Source organism: Cynoglossus semilaevis, chromosome 19 (assembly GCF_000523025.1).
Source record: "Cynoglossus semilaevis isolate Cse_v1.0 chromosome 19, Cse_v1.0, whole genome shotgun sequence".
Classification (NCBI taxonomy): domain Eukaryota; kingdom Metazoa; phylum Chordata; class Actinopteri; order Pleuronectiformes; family Cynoglossidae; genus Cynoglossus; species Cynoglossus semilaevis.
In genome coordinates this window covers 30,583-56,909 of record NC_024325.1, presented here as the reverse complement: position 1 = coordinate 56,909, position 26,327 = coordinate 30,583, and the positions used below count along the sequence as shown (strand labels likewise).

General features: G+C 39.4%; 1 protein-coding gene across 1 annotated transcript; it reads left to right on the top strand.

The window, feature by feature from the left end:
• The first annotated feature begins 95 nt into the window (after positions 1–95).
• kcnk4b (potassium channel, subfamily K, member 4b) lies at positions 96–24,319 on the top strand. Its single transcript, XM_008332172.3, has 10 exons — positions 96–232; positions 1,369–1,536; positions 4,119–4,171; positions 12,975–13,104; positions 13,410–13,680; positions 20,470–20,584; positions 20,689–20,849; positions 20,938–21,124; positions 22,737–22,879; positions 23,071–24,319. The coding sequence occupies exons 3-10, from the start codon at positions 4,120–4,122 to the stop codon at positions 23,695–23,697; spliced, it is 1,686 nt and encodes a 561-aa protein (XP_008330394.1). The 5' UTR covers positions 96–232; positions 1,369–1,536; position 4,119; the 3' UTR covers positions 23,698–24,319.
• The last annotated feature ends 2,008 nt before the right edge of the window (positions 24,320–26,327 follow it).

Sequence of the window (26,327 nt, the reverse complement as noted above, 5' to 3'; positions counted from 1 at the left end):
GTGTTTTCATGCCCTTGTAAAACCTTGATTCTGTTTTTAAGTTTTTTTTTTACAGCATCCATAAATTCCTAGGGTCTTCATCTTTTCCCATCCATGGCAGCTCCGTCTCCAACATCCGATGTATCCTTTGTCCGATGTATTCACTATCCCTTCTCAGCACGTCTAAACCATCTCAACCTGGCCTAACTTTGTGGTCTACACTGCTCCACCTTAACTGCCCTTAATGACGAAGGTATCATCACATTCATTTCTGCCACCTCCAACTCTGCCCCTGTCTGTTTGACAGAGCCCTTGTCTCTGAGCCATACATCATAGCAGGTCTCAGTACTGTCCTATAAACCTTTCCTTCTAACTTTGCTGCTGTTCGTCTGTCACAAATAACCCCTGACCCCTGTATCCTTTGGGTTGTTGACCTCCACCTTTTTCTTCCATCTGTTCCCTACTCTTATCACATGTGACGATGGCATCTGCAAACTTCATGGTGCACAGAGACTCCTGCCTCACCTCATTTGTCAATCTGTCTAGTAGCATAGCAAAAAAAAAGTGAAACCCTAATGTTACACCACTCCTACGTGGAACCCCCTACTGGACAGGAGTTGCCTAACAGAACTCTTAAACCTTGACCATGACCTGGGTGAGTGAGAATCTCCATAGACATAATTAATGTGTCACTGTCCTTTTCATGTCCTGCACCACCCTAACATACTTCTCTGCCGCTCCTGACGTTCTCATACAATACTACTGTTTCTCCCTGGAAAGTCTATCAAATACTTTCCCTAGTTACACAAAGACAAAGTGCAGCTCCTTATGACCTTTTTATCTTCTATAGTTTTTTGTTTTTTTTTGTGGTTTGGCTTGAAACCTAAACAGTAGCTCTTTGGCTTAGACTTAGCCGTGTTTTGACAACTCTTCCCCCAACCTTTACTGTATTATGCATCTGTAGTTTCAACAACTTTGAACATCACTCTTGTACTTTGGCACTAGTACACTCTTTACAAGGCATCCTCTCATTCTCCCGGAATGTCTTTAACGAGCTGGTCAAAAAGAACGCAGCTCTTTTTCCTAAACATCTCCATACCGCCACAGATGGGTCCTCTGGACCAACAGTCTTTTTGCCATGCCTAGAGTTTTGCCTTCATTTTCTGGACTTTCAGGTCTTTCCCATCTCTCCACTAATCTATTCTCACTCCTAACATCCTTCCTCTCAGTTCCCCTCACTCCCGATGTTGTCCTGTTTGACCCAGTCCTCTGGTAGTTCCAACCTAAACATGAGAGCATCAAATCTTTGCAACACTGCTCCTCTTTTGGTTTCAACTGCGTATTACTGCTGCCTTCATACTCTGCTTCTTTGTTTTCGCCTTTCCTCAGACCAGGGGTGACAAACATACGGTCCACGGGCCAAAACCAGCCTGCTGCGGGGTTTAATGGGCCGGACAAGTGTTTACATACCAGCCAACTCTCTTCCCTCCCTTCCTCCCACCTCCTCCTCCTCTGCACGTGCCACCATTAGTCACTACTGTATCGTCTGTCTCGAAGGTATGAACTCATAATTAAAACCACATGTTAACTATTCACATGTATATTTACCATTAGTTTATATTTAGCACAGTTTCTGTTCTGCGCTACTTACATGCATAAGTATGTAGACATACTCCAAGTAATTACTCACGGCCTGCAAGCTGTGTACTTTGTACTGTGTACTCCGGTTGCCAAGCAATGACATTTCGTTGCCAGACTCGCTGTTTTCTTGTGTTACAAAAAAGAAAGTCTAAGTCGGAAAAAAAAACAAAAAAAAACTAGACTTTAAGTTATTTTATATCACAGGAATCCTTATATATCATTTCTTTTCTGTTTATGTCTCTATAGAAATTAAAAACATGTTTTTTTCCATTGTTATAAACACTAATAAGGGAGTTTTTTTAAAGGGCCGGAACGGATTCATTTTTCCTTTCTGCTATTTCTTATGGGAAAAAAATGATTTGAGATAAGAGCACCTCGAGTTATCCTGGTTAATCCTGGAACGGATTATGCTCGTATTTTGAGGTTCCACTGTAATTGAGAACCACTGTTCTATGCAGACAGGAACTCCATATATATTTCAGCTGGGCGATATAGGCCTAAGATGTTTAAAAAATGTCTGTTTGGACAAAAAACCAAATTGAGCAGCCTGCCTACAGTGCGGATCTGTCTCCTATTGAAATTACCTGCCAAGATCTGGCACGAAGAGAGGAATTAATCACTGGAATAGCTTTCAGAAGTTTTTGACTGCTTTTCTCTCACTCCTGCTTTGCCTCCTTCTTGGTTATGTTCACTTCCTCTCCCAGTGTAAAAGCTTTTTTCGCGAGCTGCGCGGATCAAATTTAAGTGTAAATTAAAGTGTACTAAATGGATTTCCTGGCGAATCAATAAAAAGGTGTAACAGTGTACTGCAGCCTCTGCCTCAGACTGATGATTAGACCTCGTCACCGGTTCGGGCAGTGAATTACACGCTCTTAATAAAGTCTAGGCTGGAGTCATGAACTAATAGAGGTGGTAACGCTAAGAGCAGATTGTAGTGTGTACGCAGTCAAACTCGACAGACAGGCTGACTGTAAATACAGTGTTTAGCATAGGATCATGACAGGCTTGTTTCTGTATTTCTCTCTCTCTCTCTGTATATATATATATATTTATATATATATATAAATATATATATATACTGTTCATATATAATATATGTATACTGTATATATAAATATATATATATATAGAGTACATATATACTGTACATACATAAATATATATACTGTGTATATAAATATATACTCTATATATAGAAAGAGAAAGTACATATATACTCTACATATATATAAATATATACTGTGTATATAAATATATACTGTATATGTATAGAAAGAGAGAGTACATATATACTGTCCATATATAAATATATATACCGTGTATAATATATATAGAGAGAATATACACGTGTATATATTTACATGCAAATATGTGTATATATGTAGAGAGTAATTTTATAGATTTATTTATTATATAATCTAAACATTTCAAACTAAACAACCAGAGAATTACTATAAAATATGCTATCTGGCCCATAATAATAATAATAATAATATAATATTTATTATTATTATTTCTTCAGGCATCTTAGCGATAAGACATGATTAAGATTTCAAAAACACCACATTTAATTCCCAAATGTCCAGCTTTTGCGGCTGATCAACCAATCATGTGCCAACTCTAGACCATTTTATTTTATTCAGTGTCAACACTTTTCTAAGTATTCTGGGAATTATTTTAGTGTTAAGGCGTTTTATTGCCTAATTGTTTTTTTTTTTGTTTTTTTTTTTTTAACAGTGTCTTTTTAACTTTAAATTGCTGACACGTTACACTCTCGTGAGCAACTTTGGAAGTGCTCTGAAAGTTATTACTATAATTATTCTTATTATTATTGAATTCACGTTGCTATCGACAGCTGCTCTACAGTATTTCTTTTGTGCTTTTTGCGTTAAATCCTCGAACAACGGATAGTTCGCTCCACCTCGTCGACGTTCCGCTGCGTGTTTTTAGCATCACGCTGAAATCCACACTATAAATAAACAGCCACATGCAAGACTCCAGTATAAATAGACACAATTGTCCATTTGTACACTAAACTGCTATGGAAACAAAACAGTGCGGGGTCTGAGGGACTCCAGCTGTACCATAAATGATTGTGTTGTTGTTAAATCACTGTTCATTGACCGTGCCTGTGCTCTTAAATAGGCAAAGTTGCATACGCTTGCTAACCAGTCAATTTCCAGCACAGAAGTTCTTGCATCATCAAAAATAAATGGCAGAAAGTGAGCTTACACTATCTAACAAGGCTTAATTGAAAATAAAGTGCTCATAATAGCAGTGCCGTCATCTTCTTCCTCCTCCTCCTCACGTTCCCTGTGTCCCCTCCCTCTCTTCCTCCCTCTTTTATTTACTACCCTCCTACTTTAAGCCATAATTGTGAGCACATTTTTGATCACCTGTTTAGTTTCAGCCAGGCTTCTCCTCTCTTACAGCCTTATATATATAAATTTTTTTTTTTTTTTTTTCCAGATCTGACTACATGTGTGTTTTACTTTCAGGATGAAAACATCAAAAACACAAGACTCAAACTGCAGCCACACACCAACTAAAAGTAAGGACTTTTTTTTTTACTTCTTTTTCTGAGTGACCGTGTTGTTTATTAAATATTCACTTTTGTTTTTGTTTTTTTTTTTCTAATTTCCAAGGATTATTTTGAGTCACATTAGCCTTAAAATTATGATAATTGTAATTTACAGGGCAATGTATTTTGTTTTTTTTATTTACATTATATCACTTCACTCTCTGTCCCACTGAACTAGGAGCTTTTGGCTCGTTGATTTTATTTTATTTTTTTCGCGGGAAATACTCCGTCCTTCGTGGATTTCCGCGAGCCCTCCGCACACTCTACTGCTCGCCGTAATGGCTCGTGTGGAGCATTGAGTAAAAGGACACCTGTTGGGTTGCATTGGGACTTGACATGAGTCTGAGTGAGGAGAGACGAGCAGGCGCTTTCAAATAGACTCAATTGAATGAGCTGAATGCAGTTTTAACGGTTTATTTGGTAAGTGCATGAAATAAATGGAGCCAGTTTGTGGTTTATCAAGTTGGGGGGAAAAATGGAGAAAGACACGTCCGGGCATCACGTCATTATACGCGCCGCTAAACGCATTACAGGATGAGACGTGACTGTCTAATGCATTGCTACGGTGTTAATGTATCGTGACGGATGTAACCGGAGTCAGTGGCCTTTAAAGATATACAGTAACTTTAAGCATCGCAGGATTATACTCTTAGCACATATTCAAGAGGCAACACAAACACCAATGTGCAAGTTATTCGCGCAGCTAAAGGCAGATGTGCATTGTGGGAAGTTGCATGCTCGTGTCCCAAAGGGTCAACAAACAAGATGCCATTCCAACAGTAAAATAAAACATTTAAAGAGTCCACCTTGGCCTGTCCTTGGTCGTGTTGCACTCTGGTGCTGGTCTTAAAATGACCATAAATAGTATATTTAACAGAGGTGGAAAAAGTACAAACAAAAAGTAATTTAGTAAAAGTACCTATCTAGTAAAAGTTACTTAGTTCAAATTACTAAAAGGACGTGAATGATCATACATCTAATCTGCAACTACCGTAAGTATAAGTCGCACCAGCCAAAACAATGCAAAACAAAGAAGAAAACATATATAAGTCACTCCGAAATGTAAGTTGCACAAGCCACCTAGAGTGCCCTCTAGTGGCTGTCATTGTGAAAATAACAAAGATGTGAAATTATATATTTGCAAAGGAGGACGGGGAGAGGGGTTGGGCGTGAGAGGCTTCCAATCAAATAGCTGAACAGAAGTGCGACACTACTGTAATACTCAAATAATAAACAGTTCCAATCAAATAGGGTACACTGAACAGAAGTGCGCCACTACTGTAATACTCAAATAATAAACAAGCTTCTCGTCAGTAGGTGGCAGCTAGGGATGTCCGATATTAACTTTTTGCCGATATCAGATAAGCCAATATTGTCTAAATACTTCATTTTCAATTCCGATATCAACCAATACCAATATAGGCCTGGTAATATTTATTTATCTGTACAAACCACTGTATAAGTTGCTGGCACCAGCATGCTGTATACAATCCCCTGATTATTAAAATAGATTAATAAAATTAGCTGCAATGCTGCCATCTTGTGACGTCCACTTTAATATACAAAACTATCACCAAAACTATTTTTTAGGGCACACATCATTTGGCAAAACCTAAGCAGTGCCTTATCGGGTATTTTCTTCTCTGTACAAACCACTGTATGAGTTGCTGCCACCTAGTGACTGGAGGCTGTTGTTTATTATTCAAGTATTGCAGCAGATAAATGACATGCTAAAATGCTTTTATCATTTTCTACGCCATCTACTGGGAAAACGTGGGTATTGCAGAGAAAAGGCTAATGATAAATCTAATTTGGAAAAGTTTGGTGGGCCGCATTAAAAAGCTGAACGGGCCGCGTCGGGCCCCCGGGCCTTAGTTTGCCCATGCCTGCTGTAGCATGTGTATGTCCACACTTTAACCTTCTTCTTTCTTCTTTCTTAACCCTTTGATGCATGGCCCATGATATACTGAGTTAAAAAAAATGTTACTAAGTGTTTTTATGTGTTTTATTAACACAATTATTCTGCAGTTGCAAAGGCTGACCACTGTATGGCAGTGTTGGGTGATTCTCAGGCGTCCACCGTAGAGGCTTATATGCAACACTGCCATCAAAACCTATTCTTTATCATAGAAAATGACATTTTAATCGCTGTCCACCGTAGTGACCGCCATGCATGAAAGGGTTAAGCATGAACAGTTGTTTTTCCTTGTGTAGACTCAGGACAAAGAAGCAAGGCGACTCTAGCATACCAATGAAAGTGGCCAGTGTAGATTCGATAGATATCAACCTTTTACAGAAGATGTTGCGACAAAAGATTCAAGGGGTTTAAATGGAGTTTGAATGGCGTATCGTATTGACTTAATCCTGTTAGGCTTCCAGTTTTTGGCAGTCAAGCATTTGTGGAAGCCGCTAATTTTTGTAGGTCGTATAAAAACCATGTCCTGCATCCTGAGGACAACTTCAGGACAGGACCCTTATGTGAAAATTTCATTATTTAATACTATTTAATACTTATATATTTAATACTAAAGGCTGAATTTTAAAAGTTTCCGCCGACAGTCACATCCTCACTGATGATATATATATATAGACCAGCCAATTAAACTTATCCTCTTTCCTAATGGTTTATGACTGCAAGATGACACTGGACTATCCAAGACGGGGTGTCTTTTAAATCGTCCCTGGGGCAATCATTGAAGCATATTCAACCAAACCGGTGCTTCTCAAATAGTGGGGCAGGGCCCCCTGGAGGCCCACTAGAGAGGTTTTCAATCGGTAATGGCATGCTGGACGGAAGTGTGTCGCTGCTGCACAATACTTGGATGATAAACAACAGCCTCCAGTCACTAGGTGGCAGCAACTCATACAGTGGTTTGTACAGAGAAGAAAATACCCGATAAGGCACTGCTTAGGTTTTGCCAAATGATGTGTGCCCTAAAAAATAGTTTTGGTGATAGTTTTGTATATTAAAGTGGACGTCACAAGATGGCAGCATTGCAGCTAATTTTATTAATCTATTTTAATAATCAGGGGATTGTATACAGCATGCTGGTGCCAGCAACTTATACAGTGGTTTGTACAGATAAATAAATATTACCAGGCCTATATTGGTATTGGTTGATATCGGAATTGAAAATGAAGTATTTAGACAATATTGGCTTATCTGATATCGGCAAAAAGTTAATATCGGACATCCGATGGATGGATGGATAAATACGCATATGCCGTTTACAGCAGCAGGGACAGATGCCGACATCGCTCGACCACATATTCACCGCAACAACACCACGGAGCTAATGGGATCACTCAGTCTTCTCAACCCCAATGACCTGCCGGTCTGTCATGTCCCCACAAACTCCGTCTGTCCTCGCAAAAGTGGAAGCAGACAAACAGCAACAAGGGTCGAAAAGCTCTGAATTATTTAACAGTTTCTAAATATTCCTTTTTCATAAACAAAGTACAACAAGTACAAAAGCTAGCTAATGCTAGCTCCAACACTAACACTGTCTCGCGACTGTTCCCCCGTCCTGCCTGTTGCTCCGTCTCAACAACAGATGACATCGCGGCACGTTGAGATTCAAGGTTCAAGATTTCAAAGGTTCGTTTACACCATGAGGACGCAGCGATTCGACGAACTCTCAACTTTTACAGCCAACAGCAGACGCAGACACAGAATAAACACAACACAACAGTGAGCCAACGTAGCAGCGTCATCGACATAGAACACCATCATGGAAAACATGATGGAGGCCGATACGAGCGTAAACAGAGAGACAGAGTTGGTCACGACAACTCGCTCTAACTTGGCAGAAAATGATCTCGGTATTTATAATGTGAGCGCGAGAGAGACAGGGACGACAGAGAGATAGAGGGCACAGCGTTTCTGTCTATCGGTTTGAGAGAAAGAGGTCGAGATTTAGGTTTGGAGGTTTGGCTGAGCTGTGTGGTTTTTTTTTTTTTCCCCCCTCTGCAGATTCTGCAGCGTTACACCAATTACACCTCGGTCAATCGGGAAACCATATCCTGCAGAAATGCCATTGACTGTCCAACGTTGTGCAAACGACTCGGCCGTTTCGTACGCCAGAAACGGCGGTGCATAAACAAAACCGTTCGCAGAAATAATCAAAGTAGACACTGTATTTGCACCCGTCCACAACAGAGCCCCTCTGGCTTTTCATCACCACCTCTGTCTTTAACCGTGCTCTCTGCTTAGTCTCTCTGGCCGCCTCTCTCACTCTCTCTATAAAGTCAGGTTGATTGAGTATCTTTTTCGCTCTTGTGCACTCAGCAACAGCCACACACACGCACGCAAGCGCACGCACGCAGGCACGCACGCTCATGATCACACTCCCTAAATGCAATGCTGCCCGAGATCAAACTCCCTGCAGGACTCCGGACCACGGGCTGGTTGCTCCTCGTAGTGAGGTGAGAGCAGCATGCATCTATCCTCGTAGGAGTGGCAGGTGCGTTGATCAGTGCCATACATCTCCCGGACCCTGAGGGACTCTAAAAATCGGTAATAAAAAGGTATCAGCGCGCGGGGCTGGGGCTCGACTTGCGAGCACGGCTAACAGCGATGTTAGGCACTTAATGGAATGATGCTTTTGTCTACTGCTGCATTATGGGTTTTTACACTACAGGGTTATGTCTTTCACTGTCGATGAGCCGCTGCACCGTAGTGTGCCGTGGCGGTGGATGCTGCATGTGCAGTCTGTTTAAATGTGTTAGCGGGCTGAGGTATACAGTACAACAGTCGTGTTGTCGTACTGTGTGATGTAGTCAGAGGTTGTTGTACCCTTTGTTAGAAACCGAATTTACGGACTGAACTTTTGTAACTAGATTTCTTGAAATCAATGAATCGAGTAAATCTTTGGGTTTTTTTTTTTTTTTTTTTTTTGGGATGGGCTTTTCTTTTTTTTTGGTTTTAACCATCTAAATAGTTTGATTGATTTTTTTCAAAATTGCCTACGTTATGTAAAACAGGGAATACCTAACATGATGTAAGGCTTTTTTTTTCTTCTTCATATTATAAATAGGTTGACTTGCACCTTCCTATTTAAATCTCTGGAAATCGGACTAAATTCAATTACATGTCCTTTCCCTTGTGTATTTTTCCGTTCATCGTTTATCGTTTTTTTTTGGTTTTTTTTGTTTTTCCCCCCCCCCGTTGTCCACCTGCATTATCGGATTTAACTTTTTGCTATCGTTATTTTATCCTTGAAACTGGGCGGTTTTGCCTCAGTGGTTAAGGAAGCGGACTTGGGTCCGGAAGGTTTCAGGTTTGAGTCCACTAGCTGCCAAGTTACCACTGAGGTGCGCTGAGTGTGCCCCCCTGTTCACTTTGGTGATGGGCTAATCTTCCTAGGTTGGTGTCTCACAATGACAAATAATAATTCACTTTCGAAGATAGTCTTATTTTTCCTTTTAAATATTACATGTCTTTTTTTATCTAATTATAAACATCTGTAATATTTCTGGTTAGTTTTGTCGTTAAAGTATGGGTCGGGGCGTGCCGGTGAACGCGATGCTTGATGATTCGTCTTTTTTTTTAACGCGAAGCTTTTTGATTAAAGAACTTTTCCATAAAAGATGTTGTAAAACAAAAGAGTTGATTTAATGATGAGAGTACAGCATCAGACAGACTGTTGACTATGATGTGATTCATTAGGTAAGTGGACATTTGGAATAGTTTTTTTTTTTTTTTTTTTCTTCCTAGACGCTGTAAAACAGCTCCGAGAGCTGGCGAATATTTGCCGCCCTGTTTATTGCTCCAGGTTTGGATCAGAACCAGGGGCTGTGCTGACTAAAGAACTGCAGCGACAGAACTGTAGACGATGACGGCTGATGTTTTCTGGCTTACAGTCTATAGTGTTGTATGAATGTATTCTAATGAAAAAAAACTCCCCCGGTCGGAACAAAGAAAACCTCTGACACACCCATCTGTTTGCACTGTGCATATAAATATAGGACTGTCTCCTGGGTTTGGGAGATGATAGATGAGTGACACGGTCTGAGGTTCCAAGGGTTGACGGGTCGTTTGGAGACAGGATCTTTTTTTTATACTTCAACATCAATTTAACGGAAAAGACATTAGGCTAATTTACAAGCGAGCTTTTTTTTTTTTTTTTTTTTTTTAAATTCTTTTTATTTACAGCCGTAAACTTTTAGACTTTTTAATTGAATTGACCGAAAGTAGTTGAGGCTGCGATGTGTAATGTCGATGAGGGATTTTATATATTTTTTTTATTTTTTTATATTCACTTGTGTTTGATTTTTGCTGCTAACATTGATTGCAGATGTAATTGGAATTTTTTGTTAAATCCCAGTGGAAAAAAAAAATCAACGTTCTAACATTTAACTAAAGGGGAAAGTTCATGAATCTTTAAAGAAAAGAATTCTGTTGGACAGGTCTCCTTTCATAAGACACTTGTGCCACGTAAGCCACGCACAGACCTGCTGAGCTTCGCAGCAGTAATTGATACGGAGGTTGTAATCGTATTTATAAAATTTATAGAACTGCATGAATTTACAGTTTATGTGGCAGCCAAATATCTTTTTCTTTGCCTTTTATCGTAATTTATTTTCTATTGGGCAGCCCTGTTGCGCTGGTAGAATTACTGTCTAATATTGGCCGACCGATATTAACACAATTATGTAATATCTGTAAGAATCGTTATCACTTTTCCCCTTGTTAATGAAAACAGGACAGGATGAAAACAGTGCCCTAAAAAAAAAGTTTGGGGGGGAAAAACGGCTGTGTTTTAATGTGAAAGTCACTAGATGGCAGCATTGCAGCTCATTTAATTAATATATTTTAATAACCAGGGGATCGTGTGCAGAATGCTGCAGTGCCAGCAACTTAATACAGTGGTTTGTACAGATAAATAAATAAATATTACCCGGCATATATCGGTATCGGTTGATATCGGAATTGTTAATTAATATCGGATAAGGGCAAGTAGTTATTATCGGACATACCTACTCCAAATATCATGTAACAATGATAAAGGAGAGTAAAACGATCGTGCTAAAAATGTCAGCTGCACTTGTACGACATTTGTCTATTTAAATCAGCTTTACGCTTTTTCTGCCGAAGGATGTTCAAATAGCGCGCCGTGCGTCTGTTCAAAATTGATTCCTTTCACGCTGCGCAAAAAAAAAAAAATCCATCACTGCAATGATCGATTAAAACCCTAATAGGAGAACGTATTGATTGAATTCACACCTATTTTAAATCGAAAGCTTCTCATTGCAACTCTCGGATGAATTTTTCACCGACAAGCACACTAGCGGTTTGGATCTTGAGGTCGCAGCAGTATCAGAAGAAAAGTCAATTGTGCTTCGTCACCATAGCCACAGAGCGGAATGTGTGATTTCTGTTGTTTGTGTTGTGAGTTCAGGGCTTTGTTCCTGCGATTAACAGAGGTGTAATATGGGGGGGGGAAAAAAATGTAATATGGTTTATATGGAAAAAGCATACACAGGCAAATGGAGAAGGCTGAGGGCCGGAGCGGTACGTTTTTAGGACGCCCACCTGCTCTGCAGAAAGTTCTGGGGTTGATACCCAGTCCTAGGTTGGGTTTCACCAGGGCGGCCATCAAGCACTAAATCACCTTGTAGTCTGCTGCTGTGGCGACCACCGGTGAAGAGACAGAAACTGATCCCACTCTGTGTTTGGAGGAATCCCAAATCCCAAAATGATTGGAAGGGTTGATTGTGTCGAAATCAATATCAAGTTTTCCAACCGAAAAAAAATACCTTCCAAATCATTCCATACAGCACTGCACTGAACCAATTTTGCTTTTTAAAATTAATTTTTTTTTCATTTATTTCATTAGTCTGCCTGGTATTTTATTTCTTCTCTTTTCAGAGCTGAGTTGCACTTCTGTATCATGTTTTTTTTTTTTTTTTTTTGCTGGCCCCAGTAGTCTCTCAAACTCCTTTTAGCGAAGAATTGCAAATGAAAGTGCAGAATTGTGTAACTAGTATAACAATTATTATTATTGCGTGGAAAAAAATGTCTTGCATAACAGTGATCTGTGGTGTCCAATTATTCTTCTTACATCCAACCAAAACTAGCATGGATTTTATATAACCGAGACATATATTGTTTATTCCAGTGGACTCACCACCTGCAGGAAGGTTCAGGGGGGTTGGTACGGTGCAGTGTGATTTGGGTGGCGGTCATGGAGACTGCTGCCCCCTGCGACCCGGTAACGGATAAGAGGATAAAAATGTTTATATTGAAATAACAATAAATTCCCCTAATATTTTGTCCTTTCCACGTGTTACGAAAACAGCCAACAAGCCTTTAGGACAGTGGTTCCCAACCATTTTTACCTTCAGACCCTATTTTGATGTCACAAATATTTGACTCTTTGACAAGGGTCATTTTAGTAGCTGTCACTTGTGTGCAGTTACGCGATCGCAGCCGTCAGTCAAGATGCGAGACTGTAGTCCAAACCCATCCCAGTCAAAAAGAATAACAATTAGTGGAAAAAGATTGTTTATCAGTATTTTCTTTTAAATCAATTATTAGACATTTCAGACGACCCCATTTGAATTCCAAGCGACTCTATGTGGGGTCGCGTCACCCAGGCTTGAAAACCCTGCTCTAGTGCTTCCAATCACAAACCTTTATTTTTCTTATTATGTAAAATAAACATTTGTTTAACGTGCATTCAGGAGCCCCGACGGAACAAAAGAAACAACGTCAGACGTTTGAATTCAATCCTGAAAATGTGTCTCCGTGCTCTGTCCACACCTACGACAGTGTCCCTTCAGACAGAGTGTGAGGTGGACCGCCTGCCTGCTGGTTTCGGGTCCAGGGACGCTTTCCTCACACCAGGTGTTAAGAGGGACTGGAAAAGGCGACGGCGTGAGCATCAGAGGCGAATCGACAGGTATGCGTGTATCTATCTTCGTGATCCAAACCAGGATCCTTTTTTTTTTTTTTATGATCTGTCTTTCAATTACATCCTGCCAACATGTTAGACAGGACGACCGACATGCTGTTGCACTCGCTGGGTCAGCACTGTGGCGAGGCTTGAATCGATTAATGGTTTGTGTGCAGCTGACAGGCCAGTCTGCTCCAGACACTTGTGTGTGTGTGTGTGTGCTGTAATTGTTTGTGGAGCATGTGATGCCATCAGACTCAGTGTGGTCAGCATGGATGCATCCATGGATGATGTGGCTGATGGCGTTTCAGCGGCAGCAGCTGGGATCCCGTCCGCCCCGAAGCAGGCAGGAGTAAACCGCAGCCGACGTTTGAGCTCAGCGAAGGCGCAGCCATGCGTTGCTCCACCGTGCTTGCCATCTTAACCGGCGTGCTCCTGTACTTGGTGCTGGGTGCCGTGGTGTTCCGTGCCCTGGAGGCTCCCCAGGAGGAGGACCAGCATGGCCATTTGGTGGCCACGCGTCAGGCGTTTTTGTCAGACTTCAAATGTGTGGAGCCAGAGAACCTGCAGGCCTTCATAACGGTAAATCACCCGTTCTCCTGTCTACATAACACGGCTTAAATTCGTTTTATTGTTTAAACTAAGTGACTGTAAAAATCCACGCTGGACAAGCAGCTCTGGTGTAATAATCAACTCAGCAGTGGGAGGCGCTCTAGCTTTAGCCCAATCAGATGAACATATTGGGCAGTAAAATAGCGGATGACACACTTTCAATTTCCTTAAAATGTACTTACTTGAACGATAAACAAGCCTCCAGTCACTAGGTGGCAGCAGAGCGGAGGAGCATGGTAAAGTGTCACGGGGGACGCGAGAGGCCACTTTTGGCATATTGTCTTTATTCATGCTTGACCGATAAACAAGCCTCCAGTCACTAGGTGGCAGCAGAGCAGGCTTCCTGTTTAAACCTAGTAGAAGAACAAAACTCATACAGTGGTTTGTACAGACAGATAAATAAATAAATATAACCAGGTGCTAAATAGTATTTCAATTCAGGAGGGACGAGGGACATGAAAAAAAAAACTTCTGTCCTCCGGGAGCGCGGTATGGCAGAAAATAATTAAGAAACACTGCATTGAGGTATGGATTTACTCAGGCCTCGGTGACAAATGCACGGTACGCTACTGCTAAAATATAATGTCGTCTTCGTGACGTACGATCACATTTAGAAATAAATAAAAGCAAATATCGTCATCAATATATCATTTTCTTAATTGATTTAATGCTAAATGAATTCTCTCTGAAATGTTTTTTTTTTTCCCTAAGGACTAAATCTGCCACTGCAGCGTGCAATACAATGAAATGAGGAGTTAGCAATAGCGCTGCTTCAATTCCCAGCAAACTTGCAGTTGAACTGGGATATGAAAGAGTGAATCACTGGTGAAGAATGTTAATCAAGTGAGCCCCCTTTATTTAGATCCTGCATTGTGCAGTTGTCTTAGTGCATCAACGGCACTGCATTAACGATGCTCTTTGTTGCTGCGTTGATTTCAAAAACACAGGTTACATGCATGCGTTAGGGGACTGAAGTTCCCAATACTAAAATGAGAACAAAAGCAGACGTGAAAACACTTGAATATTAGTAAAATATTGAAATGGTAAATATTAAAAAAATACACATAAAGGGTCAGTTTGATATCCCCAATTTCCGTCCAGAAATATTAAACAAAAAAAATAGCAGAGGACAAAACCTGGGGGCCTAGTAATTGTTGACATATGTAATTAGGTGAGCGCGGTACCAACAACCATGCCGGTCAGAGCCGGTCAGAGTTTCTTGAATGCCATTCTTTTCTCTCTTAACCATCAAAACAGTTCATGTCGACCGTGTCTTCCTCGTCTCAGTGGTTTTGAAGTGGAGACGTCGCATCATTAAGTAACCAAATTAAAATACCTGAAGAACTTTGAAGGTATGACCATAGGATGAACAACATGCAAATCTAACAAACCGTTATTGACTTTACAGTGGGAGTCGGTTGATATTTTTGAATTGGCAATTATAAATCCTCAGGTCTTAAATACCCCTGGTTTACTCATAGTATTTTTTTAAGAGAGGGCTAAATCCGATACTCGGGTATCTGAAATTTTGGCCAATATCGAACCAATATCCATTGGTTTGATATTGGCTAAAATTTCACTATCAAACATCAACTATAAACTGCCTGATCCTATACCTAAAGCCAAATACTCAACTCACCTTTGCGTGACTGTCTTGACTTGAGACTTGACCCGGACTTGAGTGCAAAGACTTGAGACTTACTTGTGACTTGCAAAGCAATGACTCGGTCCCACCTCTGGCAAAGGGGCGCCCATGACATGCTGGAGGAGAAAAGAAGGTATCAGATTGATTATCAGAGATGTAAAATCAAGAGATGCCTGGTATTTATAGGTTAAAATGATTCCTCTTTCTAAAGTTTTGCTGCTGCTTCTTACGATTCTATCATCTTTATTATTGGACTTTTTTTTTTAAAGAACGCAAAAGGTCATATTGTCCCCTTATTTACGTTGCACTTCTGCGTTGTGTTTGCATCCACAGGTGGGGCTAGCACACATGACGACTAGCGTACACAGATACAGCGTGTTCTTATTTATGTATAAACAAACACCCGGGAGAATCTGAGGCTCAGGGACGGGACACAAAAATACATTTTGGCTGTGTGTCTGACAGATACCTGGCTCCGTTTCATGTTTCATATACACTGGAAACTTGTCTTCTGGAGATGATGATCAAACTGTGAACAATTTTGTGTGTCCCACGGGAGACTCGCTTTACGGTTAGAGGGCCCCCGGTCGGTGACCGTAGGGCAGGCATGAGGTGTGGTCACAGCAGCTGCGTTTAGAAATGCTCAGCGCTCGGCTAAAGGCGTGTGCGTGAACGAAATGTGGGTCACAATTGGTCGGGTTTCGATAGGATGGCGATCCTGCTGTTTGTTGTTCCATTGGGGCACTGCCGGGGCGCACTATATTATTTTTTTATGTTGGTGTTGTCGCTAGAACGACCGCCTGCCACCACGAGGGGTTTCAGGTTCAATGACACCTAGGTTAGAAATCCTAGGTTGCGTTTGTCGGTGTAAAAACGCTGCCAAATCACCCGGGATGAGACAGAATCATTTTTTTATTTCTTCAAACCGTTTAAATGCTGGCCAATTGGCAGACCTCCACTATGCTTTACAGCGGGGTTGTAACCACCCTTCTCCCTCTCATTCAATCACACTAGTATCTGCTTCTTGAGCCAGTAGTGTAGCCTGTTGTAGATAAATCTTAAGCTGTAGTTTAGGGGTCTTCAAAGTTGTCACCACCAGGAGACCCCCAAACTCCAAATTTCAATAAAGGTCATCAGTCTTGACACACGCACACACATAAATATATATAAATAATACGTATACTGTTTTAGTCACAAGTAGTTCAATGAATCTTGCAGTTCTGCAATAAATAGTTCGGATCAATTGCAACATCTCAACTAAACACTTTACTGTTTTTTTTTTTTTAAGTTTCATTATTTTTATTATGCACAAAGCAATTAGAAGCAGTTCCAGAACACTTTGCTGTTTTTTTTATTTTTTTTAAAGTTTCATTATTTTATAATGCACAAAGCAATTAGAAGCAGTTCCAGTTGTCGCTTCAACTTCATCCCAGAGGGAATTTATTGATAAGTACAGACACTGCTGTCCTGCTGACAGCTTATATGGACAACTACCCTTGAGGTTAGTTTTACATATAGCCCCAGGTGTGTATGTCCATCAACATATACATCCTGTCTTTATCGGAGTAACATTGCTTTCCAGTTAAATACAATGTTATGACTGAAGTACGGCACAAACTAGTGAGACATGATCTATGCATGCTTGAATTGACCTAGCTTTTCCTCTGGGTATCAAGGTAGGAGCCAATTTTGATTCCCATATCTGTTACCGTATACCCTGGCAAATGAAGAAACTTCTCCCATGAAATTATATCCCCTCATCTGGGTTTGGTCAGTGCATAAATTGTAAGTTTATTTTAAAAAATAGTATATTATAATAAAATATATTAACCCTTTCATGCATGACGGTCACTACGGTGGACAGCTATTAAAATGTCATTTTCTATGATAAAGAATAGGTTTTGATGGCAGTGTTGCACATAAGCCTCTACAGTGGACGCCTGAGAATCACCCAACACTGCCATACAGTGGTCAGCCTTTGCAACTGCAGAATAATTGTGTCAACATTCAAAAAGAAAATTTGGTGTATAAAAACAGAACCAAATCAGTTCTTATTTTTATGTCTAAAAACACATAAAAACACTTAGTAACATTTTTTTATATGATAGATAAATACATTAAAATGCTGCTTTACCTATCTTGTGTTACTTGTCCTTAAAAATGGGCTCTTTTAAACAACAGCTCTTTTAAACAACAGCCATTAAAAAGGAAGTGAGTGAGCAACAGCTGTTACAGGCTCATTCTTCAGATGTTGTTCTGAGGCTCAGGTTTCACCAAAAAACCACTGTCAACAGGTCTTCAGTCCACTCAGAGCCTGTCCCGCTACTGTCCTCGACTGCAGTAATGTGAGCTGTTGAGTACTACGCATTGTCACCTATAAATAGGCCCACATGCAGTTTATTCCACTGACTATTAATTCAAGTCACGTGGATGTTGTTGAGATAAAAGTCTCTGTGGCTGTGTGGTCTAAGAGGGTCATCCTGTTGAAGACCAATAATAAATACCACACTAAGCAGCCGAAAGTACAACTTAACTGTTTGTAGGATACGTTTAAAATGACACAATAATACTTTGTTTTTATTTTCAGCTTTTAATTTTTGGAAGAGACATTTATAGAAACATTTATTTTATCATGTGAAAAGTTGTAAGAAATCGGAAAATAATCAAAATATTTAGGGCCAATTTGAAAATATATATATAAAAAATATTATTACAAGATTAAAGTCATACATTTACATTTTAATTTAAATTTTTTTTCGATTTCATGAGAAAAAAAAATATAACGTTACCAGAAAAATCGTAAATTCATGAGAATAAAGTCATTAAGGTTAAGAGAAAAAGGTCATTAACTTATGAAATTAAAGTTGTTAAATTAGTATAATGTGATTTTTTTTATATATATATATTATGATTTCTTCATCTCTGTGGCATGGGCAAACTAAGGCCTGGGGGCCAGATGTCGCCTGTTCATCTTTTTAATCCGGTCCAAATGATAGGGTTAGGGTTATTAATGTATTTATATTATCATTATACTTCTGTCTTTTTCCTGCAATACCCACGTCTCCCCAATAGATGGTGCCAAAAATAATTTTATAAGTATTTTAACATTTTAGCCTTTATGCATGACTTTTACATGTCATTTATCATAGTTCACACGAACTCTCCATCTATCTGCTCCTGACCCCACCCCCTGTTAAATTTTAGGACAATTGCCCGCAAGTCAAAAAGTTTGCTTTTTACTTTTTACCAGTGATTGAACTTCAGTGAGTTCAATCAAGTCAGTTTAAATCAGAGCCGATACAGTGGCCTACAAAACAACAATACACTGCCATGGATAGAGCAGAGTGGGTTTTTCGTCATCACCTAATCATCGTTCAGTGTTAGTGTAAATAAAATAGAGCTTATTGTATTTCCTATTTAAATTCATATTCCAACGTGCTTGGCCGTGAGAACCACGCTATCAGAAATATCAAATCGAACAAACGACAAACGCGGTACAACCAAGCGAACTACGTAAAGCTCCGACCCTAACCATTTTTGGCCACACGTTGAACACAGAGACAGCAGGCAGACAGGAAGGATAAAGCAGATAAACTCCACAACAGCGTCATAATTTTCGCCTTTATATTTAGAATTGACAAACGTCTTCAAGTGCCAACGAACACACAGCAGATAATTAGATCTGGCAGTTGTTTTATTGGTTAAAATTCTCCGGGCCGAGCGCAGCCTGTCACTCTCCCTTGGATGCGAGCATGAATATAGTACCTCATTTCTTACTGTAGTACGCTGTAGTATTACTACACTGTAACGTAGTGGAATGATTGATTTTTTTTTACTGGGAGCCATAAAAATCCACTCCTGCATGTGTGTGTGTGTGTGCCTTTGTGGCTGTCAGCATCTCAGAGATAAATCACGCATTCGGCTGGAGCACAATTTAAAACCACCGCGTGTGACGCATGGTATAAAAAAAAAAAAAAAAATAGAAGTAGATATCTGATGGAATATCCATTGTGACGACCGTATTCCTTAAATAATGGCTGTGGAGATGAACCCATTACTTAATTGTTGATGATTTAAAGAGATCTAGCAGCATGTTTAATCATGCTGAAATGACCAAAACACAGTTATCTGTAGTCTGCATTCATTTATTTATTAGAATGTCAACTTTTGATTTTGAATTTTACAAAGCAAATGTTTATTTACATGGCTTTACTGCTTCAAACCATCACATTTTTTCATCTCGTGCACCCCCTAGTGGCAGCACGAACACTCTTAGGGATGCCTGCATTGGGAGACATTGGGAATCCCTGCCCTAATACTACCTGGCCATACACACGGTACTATTGTTGTGTTCACGCAAGACCTAAAGCATGACATACCATCTCAACAGCCAGTATGATTTTTGTTGGATTTTTAGTTTTTTTTAAATTTATTTATAGTAAGCGAGAAGGTAGGGATTATTTTGTACATTTGTTTTATTGATTAATTTCCCGTTTTTGTGTGTGCATTTGTTGCACTAAGAAAATTCGAATAAAAATAAAATATAAATATAAAAAAAATATATATATATTGAAGAATGTCAATTCATCTGCTCTAATCGCGCTTAATTATAGTCATGATTAATGACTAAATGACTTTTGGGATTGGGATTAATCCGATTCATTTCCATGTTGTTGTTTGTTGTTGCCTAGTTTTATATAGTTTCAGTCTAGATGGTTGTTGACCTTTTTTTTTTTCCACCTAGACAGCATGTTCACGTGACGCCTCACTGTTGAATACGTCCACAAGGCTACTGTTTACATCACATGTGTCATGGGGCTCGCCAAATTACTGTGTAAGGCCTGAGGGAGCTTAAAAATGTAACCAGATGAATTATTATTTTTTTATTACATAAGAATGAACAATATTGGAAACTAAATAAAAATTGCTGAAACATTTAATAATACATTACGGAGTTGGTACATTTATACAGTCTTCCGGTTACAACCCGGCCTTCCTAAGGGAACTATAGTATACTGAATACGGGAAAAGGAAACAGTGAAATTGAAATCATGGTCAAATAAAAACACTTGAACTTCACCCATGAACTAATTTCTGAACTCTGCACATCCCAGGAGGTGGTTAATGCCATTGGTGCAGGTGTGGATCCAATCAGTAACAGCACCTTTGTCAGCCAGTGGGATCTAGCCAGTGCCTTTTTTTTCTCAGGGACTATTATCACAACCATTGGTAGGTACGCAGCACAGGCGATAAAAACCCCACTCATTAAAACTGACTTCAAAAACTCTGAACGTGTCCGTAAACCTCTGCCCCTCCCTCCCCCCAAATGCCAGGTTTTGGTAACATCTCTCCCAAGACGGAAGGAGGACAGCTCTTCTGCATTTTCTATGCTCTGGTGGGAATCCCACTGTTTGGTATCCTGCTGGCGGGAGTCGGAGACCACCTGGGTACTGGACTGAGGAAGACCGTCGCCAAAATAGAGACTCTCTTTCTGGTCAGGCATAAAGCTGGGCTCTGTATTGAATTCCTTTATCTACTGTTCCTCCTGTTAACGTTCTCATCCCACCTTGTTGTTTTCGCAGAAGTGGCGCGTCAGTGCGACCATTGTCAGAGTGATCTCAGCCGTCCTGTCCATCTTGTTGGGTTGCGCGCTCTTTGTGGCACTGCCTATCTTTGTTTTCCAAGAAGTGGAGCAATGGAGTCTGCTGGAGTCAGCCTACTTTGTAGTCATCACCTTAACAACTGTAGGATTTGGGGACTATGTTGCAGGTGGACAAGTCATTTTCTATTTTCTATTTTATTATATTATTATTGTGTGTATATAGTAAAACCACTCAAAATACCTCCACAAATAATCAATAGTTATATTTTTATATAATAAAAATAGTAATAATTTTAATAATTATTACTATTATTAATAATAAAAATTATTAATATTATTAATTATTAATTAATAATAAATAATTATTATATAATTATTGTATATTATAATTAATAATAAATAATATTATTAATTATTAATATTATTAATAATAAAAATAGTAATAATTGTTCTTTATTATTCTAAAAAAAAAGGGTGCTTCTTAAACGGGCCAAATATTGATCTCTAGTGGACAAACACTCATGTAACAGCATAACAAAAATAATAACAAAAGGTATTCATTATATTTCATTTCTGATTTATCAATCAGATTTATCATGTACAAAAAAATAGATATGTACATATAATATGTGACCTTACCACCAGAGGTTGCTATATCTTATATTTAAAAAAAATGTAAAATCATGTAGTAGTAATGGCAGCAGCAATTCAACGAATAGAAAAGGGCTTTGAAATTGAATGACACGTGTCCTGTAATTACCACTGACACTGAGATTTGAAATGAGCCGCTCCTCTGTATGTACCTATATCCTAATCCAGATATATTTCTGTCACTCCTGATGCACTAAGTTTACTTAGCACAGACAAGTTTCATTTACGCCATCAATTATTCAGAACGACTTCTTCTTCTTCCTCCATAGAAGTGAGCTATTGATTAACCTTACCGCCTGTAGGCCTTTCCTCTGTTTTACTTCTCCTGCCTTCCATCTTCAATTTCCTTAAACGGATGGATGCGTTTCCTCAGCGGGGGAGCCACGCAGTAGTTGACTTTCTGTTGACATGCAGTACATACAACGCTGTCCCCCTCCTGCAACATTTGCTACAAACACATTTGTAAAGCCCTGAGTTGAAGGCGAGCGTTTGTCGTTACGCAAACGATGTGAACCTACGCCGGAACATTTTCCATAACAATGTGCAAAATGTTAGAATTACTTTCTGGTTTAAAACTAATACTGCCAATTTGACAAAAAAAATTATATATATATATATATATATATATATATATATATATATATATATATATATATATATATATATATATATATATATATATATATATATATATACAGTATATATACAGTATATAAATCAAGATTATAAATCAAGATTATCAGCATAATTACCAAAGTTCTAATCCTGTGATGATACGTATTTTAGCTATAATAACAAAACAAACTGTCCGTCTTTTTCATTTAAATGAAGGTTAACAAGAAAATTATTCCATATTAAATGTTTGCTTTCACTCCTTATACTTATGTCCCTGAATTCCAAAAAGAAGGAAGGACATTTTTATAGAAATGGGTTGCACTACATTACTGTGAAACTAAAGGTGAAACACACAAATTAAATTAACAGTTAAATACCGTATACTTATAAATAACAAAACACCAGGCAGGGTCCTTTTTCACCCCTAGTGGACCAAAGGCACATGGCTACATTAGGATGTCGTGTTTTGCGCCGTTAACTGCCACGTTTGTTTGTTTTCGCGTGTTCTTTTAGGGGATTCTGGCATTGAGGGCAGCGACCGCTGGTACAAACCTTTGGTGTGGTTCTGGATCTTGCTCGGTCTGGCCTATTTCGCCTCCATCCTGACAATGATTGGTAACTGGCTTCGGGTTCTTTCTAAAAAGACTAGAGCTGAGGTACTTTTTGTCTTGTTTCAAGTCAAACGGCTAAAGCATTTTACTACCGTTTTAAGAGCAATTGTTATGGTTCTAAGAGAAAATAATGACATTTTTGATCATTCATACAAGCTTATTAGACACATGTGGTGCAATGGTGCTCCCTAACAGTCTTCCTCTTGTCATTTGATGAAACTGTCACATCCTCACAGATGGAAGAACTGCGAGCCCACGCCACCGACTGGACTCAAAACATCCAGAATATGTCGGTGGATTTTCGCATCCCAGGCAAAATTGACGATCCTTTCAAGCGACGGAGGCGAAAGCGTCGCCACGGGTCTCGCAGCCACGGCCACAGTGTGTCAGCCACAGGGGTTCCAAATGGAAATGCAGAGCATCCTGAGAACGGGACCGATTCCGGATCTTACACGTCTTCCACCTCCTCCTCCAACGGATCGTCAGGGTCAGGCTCAGGGTCCGAAACAGACTCGCAGGTCACTCAGACGGAGCGAGTGCCTGAAGAGAAAACCCCCGAGACTCAGAAGTCTCAGGAGGCTCCTCCAGATCCCCACCTGTCTCAGCCTCTGGACTACTTCGGGGAGAACCTGGCCTTTATCGACGAGTCCTCCGATGCTCAGAGTGCTAAGCTACATTTGGATCCGCTGCTGGATCCCTCGCAGTCCAATTCTGCGAGACCTCATCAGCACAGGAGAAGACGCCACAGAAGGCCAGTTTCGCAAAGAAACACCCGGAGCAACACGTCGGATCCCGACAAGAAAGAGCCCAATGGAAACCCAACGCCAGGCCCAGATTTACCACCTTTGAACCTCAAGGTTTAACCCAGAGAGAATACAAAAGAGCTTCACTGTGGTGACAGGGTTCAACCTTCAAGCTGGGAGAGATGAAATGAAATGAAGAGGAGTTCACTGCGTAGCAATTTATTTGTGTATATGCAATGCTTACTTACAGACACTTGAGATGAAAACATATTGCAAATGCCTTAGCCACTTGTGGTGTGCATTAATGCCTCAGCATGCGAGAGTGTATGCCTCATTGACGAATTACTCTGAAGTGATTCCTATGCCCATGTTACTTTTACTTTTCACGAAGAGCCGCTGCTCTCATCTGCGCCAAAACAGAAATGCACTGCCATTTCTCCGTACCGGGGCTCTCTGCTGTTTACAAATACACTTAGAGTATTTACAAAAAAACACAGGAAGCCACAGGAACATAAAAAAAAAACACAAAAAAAACAAAACCCCAGAGCCATACCACGGTCCTGTGGCCAGAGACAGTTACTCTTCATTACTTTCAAACAGGCTCTTGCAGATTTTTGTATTTAAAACATGTTTTTCTACATGCCATGTTAACAACAGTGATGTTTGCATTTTTGATGTCCAAGTGCATTAAACCCAACTGTACTGCATACGTGTAATAAAATATTTTTTAATGAATTGCAAAGGGCGATGGGTACAAGTTGTTTTTTTTTTGAAAGATTGTAGTCAACGTAAGAAATGTGTGACAGATATATATATATATTATATATATTTTTTATTTATATCATACAATAGAAGTTAATTAGATTTGCTGATTATTCAGCTTTAACTATGTTGTGCCACAACGTTAGAATTACTTTCTAGTTTGAAACTAATACTGCCAATTTGACAATATATATATATATATATATAAATATATGTAAATATATTTATATAGATTTTTTTTTTGGTTGTTTAACTTACAATCAAACAAAACTACAATGTTGCTCCTTGACTTTGCATCAAGATACAATGGAAGCGAATTCATCTTCTTCCTTAATCAAAAGATAAAGAACTGCAATGCGTGACACATAAAGGGAAACGAGGACAGAGGTGAGAAACAATATGAGAGGGACGGGACATCCGAATATTGGTAAGATAAGATAAATGCCATGAGGACAGAAGAGGACACAAACAGCGGAACAATTATGCCAAATTAAAACAGAGGAAAACAGACGTTTCACTCATTTGTGTACTGGTGAAAAGGACATTGTCAGGTGACTTAGATGTGAGTAGAAAAACGTTAGTAAATGACATGGGCCGCTAACTCGAACAACAATTTTATTTTTTTTTTTTTTACATGCAGCACAGTATGTGCTATGAAATGCCCTTTATTTTGTCAATATTGCCCTCTCAGTATTAATTACAGTTCCTCAGATGATCCGTGTAAGTGATACTGGGCTGGTAACTCTACCTTGGGTTTCGGTCTGAAAATGGCACCAAGGACAAACATGGTGCAACATCTCGGACCGTGCCCAGAGCTTTGTTTATTGTCTGTCTTTTCATGTTTTTCTTAAAGAAAATCAAATGTCCTTTGATGCTCACCATAACGTGTTTGAAAAGATGCGAACCTGCTGCAAATGGAACTCCCTTGCAATCTCATCTCGGTGAATGAATGATCGTATTTAAACACCACCAGCAGAGGGCACACACTCACACATTTTACTTCACTCAACATTGAAGCCCTAAGGTAAAACATATATATATATACATATATAAAATAAGACAATTAGACTAAAATATGAGTGGAATTCTAACTATTTATAAAGACAACTTCAGCAATGTTCAATTTTAAAATATGTGGAACATTTCAAAAGACCGGATGTTCAATAGTTGTTCCTCTGGCTTTTGGAAATGTGACACTTTTCTGCAGAAAATATAAAAAGAAATGCCACCCTTTGGCATCGTGAACAGGAAGTCAGCAGCCAGAGATGATGTGCGGCGGCGGCTGTGAGTGACCTTTTACTGGAGGACACTCACACATACACACGCGCTTCAATGACGTCACCGGCATTAATGATGCAGTTTCCCTGTGCTTCCACTAGAGGAAGAATACTTTGCAATTTTGTTTGTTATTTTTTGTATAGTGATAATGTGGAGAATGGATTTTATGCATGTTAATTCAATGTTTTTATTTTTTAAAATCCATATTGAAATAGCATTGACATATCCAGCAGATATTTATTCATTCGGGGCATTTTACTCTGCACAGATGGACAATAGGTCTGTAAATTATGCTTGTTATCTGTATGAAATAATCCTGCTACTATTATTTCAATGGATGGATATTTTTAAATAATATTTCAAGGAGCCTTTTCATTGAAGTGTGGGAGATTCTACGGTATTCCTTACTGGCTCAACTCCCAATAAGAACATCTATAACAATGTATAAACAACTGTAACACTGAAAGTTGTCATTGTGCTTAGCTAGAGAGGAGTATTTATATCCTATTCTGTCAGTTTTCCTTTGGTGGGGCACAGAAAGGGGATCCTGGTACTGCAGAATCTTCATGGTGTGGAAGATGTTCAATTGCCGTCCTTAACTGTGACTCATTGGTGCAGTGCCAACTTTATTTTGCGTAACACACACAAAAAAAATGTTCCTTGGTATTTATACATCAGTTGACACCTGTCCGAGGCCACGACCTGCCGAC

Excerpts from the sequence above, each read along its gene's own strand:
- kcnk4b (XM_008332172.3), top strand. The coding sequence starts at position 4,120 with ATGAAAACATCAAAAACACAAGACTCAAACTGCAGCCACACACCAACT. Across the intron at positions 13,681-20,469 it reads ACCTGCAGGCCTTCATAACG|GAGGTGGTTAATGCCATTGG; the intron begins GTAAATCACCCG and ends TGCACATCCCAG. Across the intron at positions 20,585-20,688 it reads GACTATTATCACAACCATTG|GTTTTGGTAACATCTCTCCC; the intron begins GTAGGTACGCAG and ends CCCAAATGCCAG.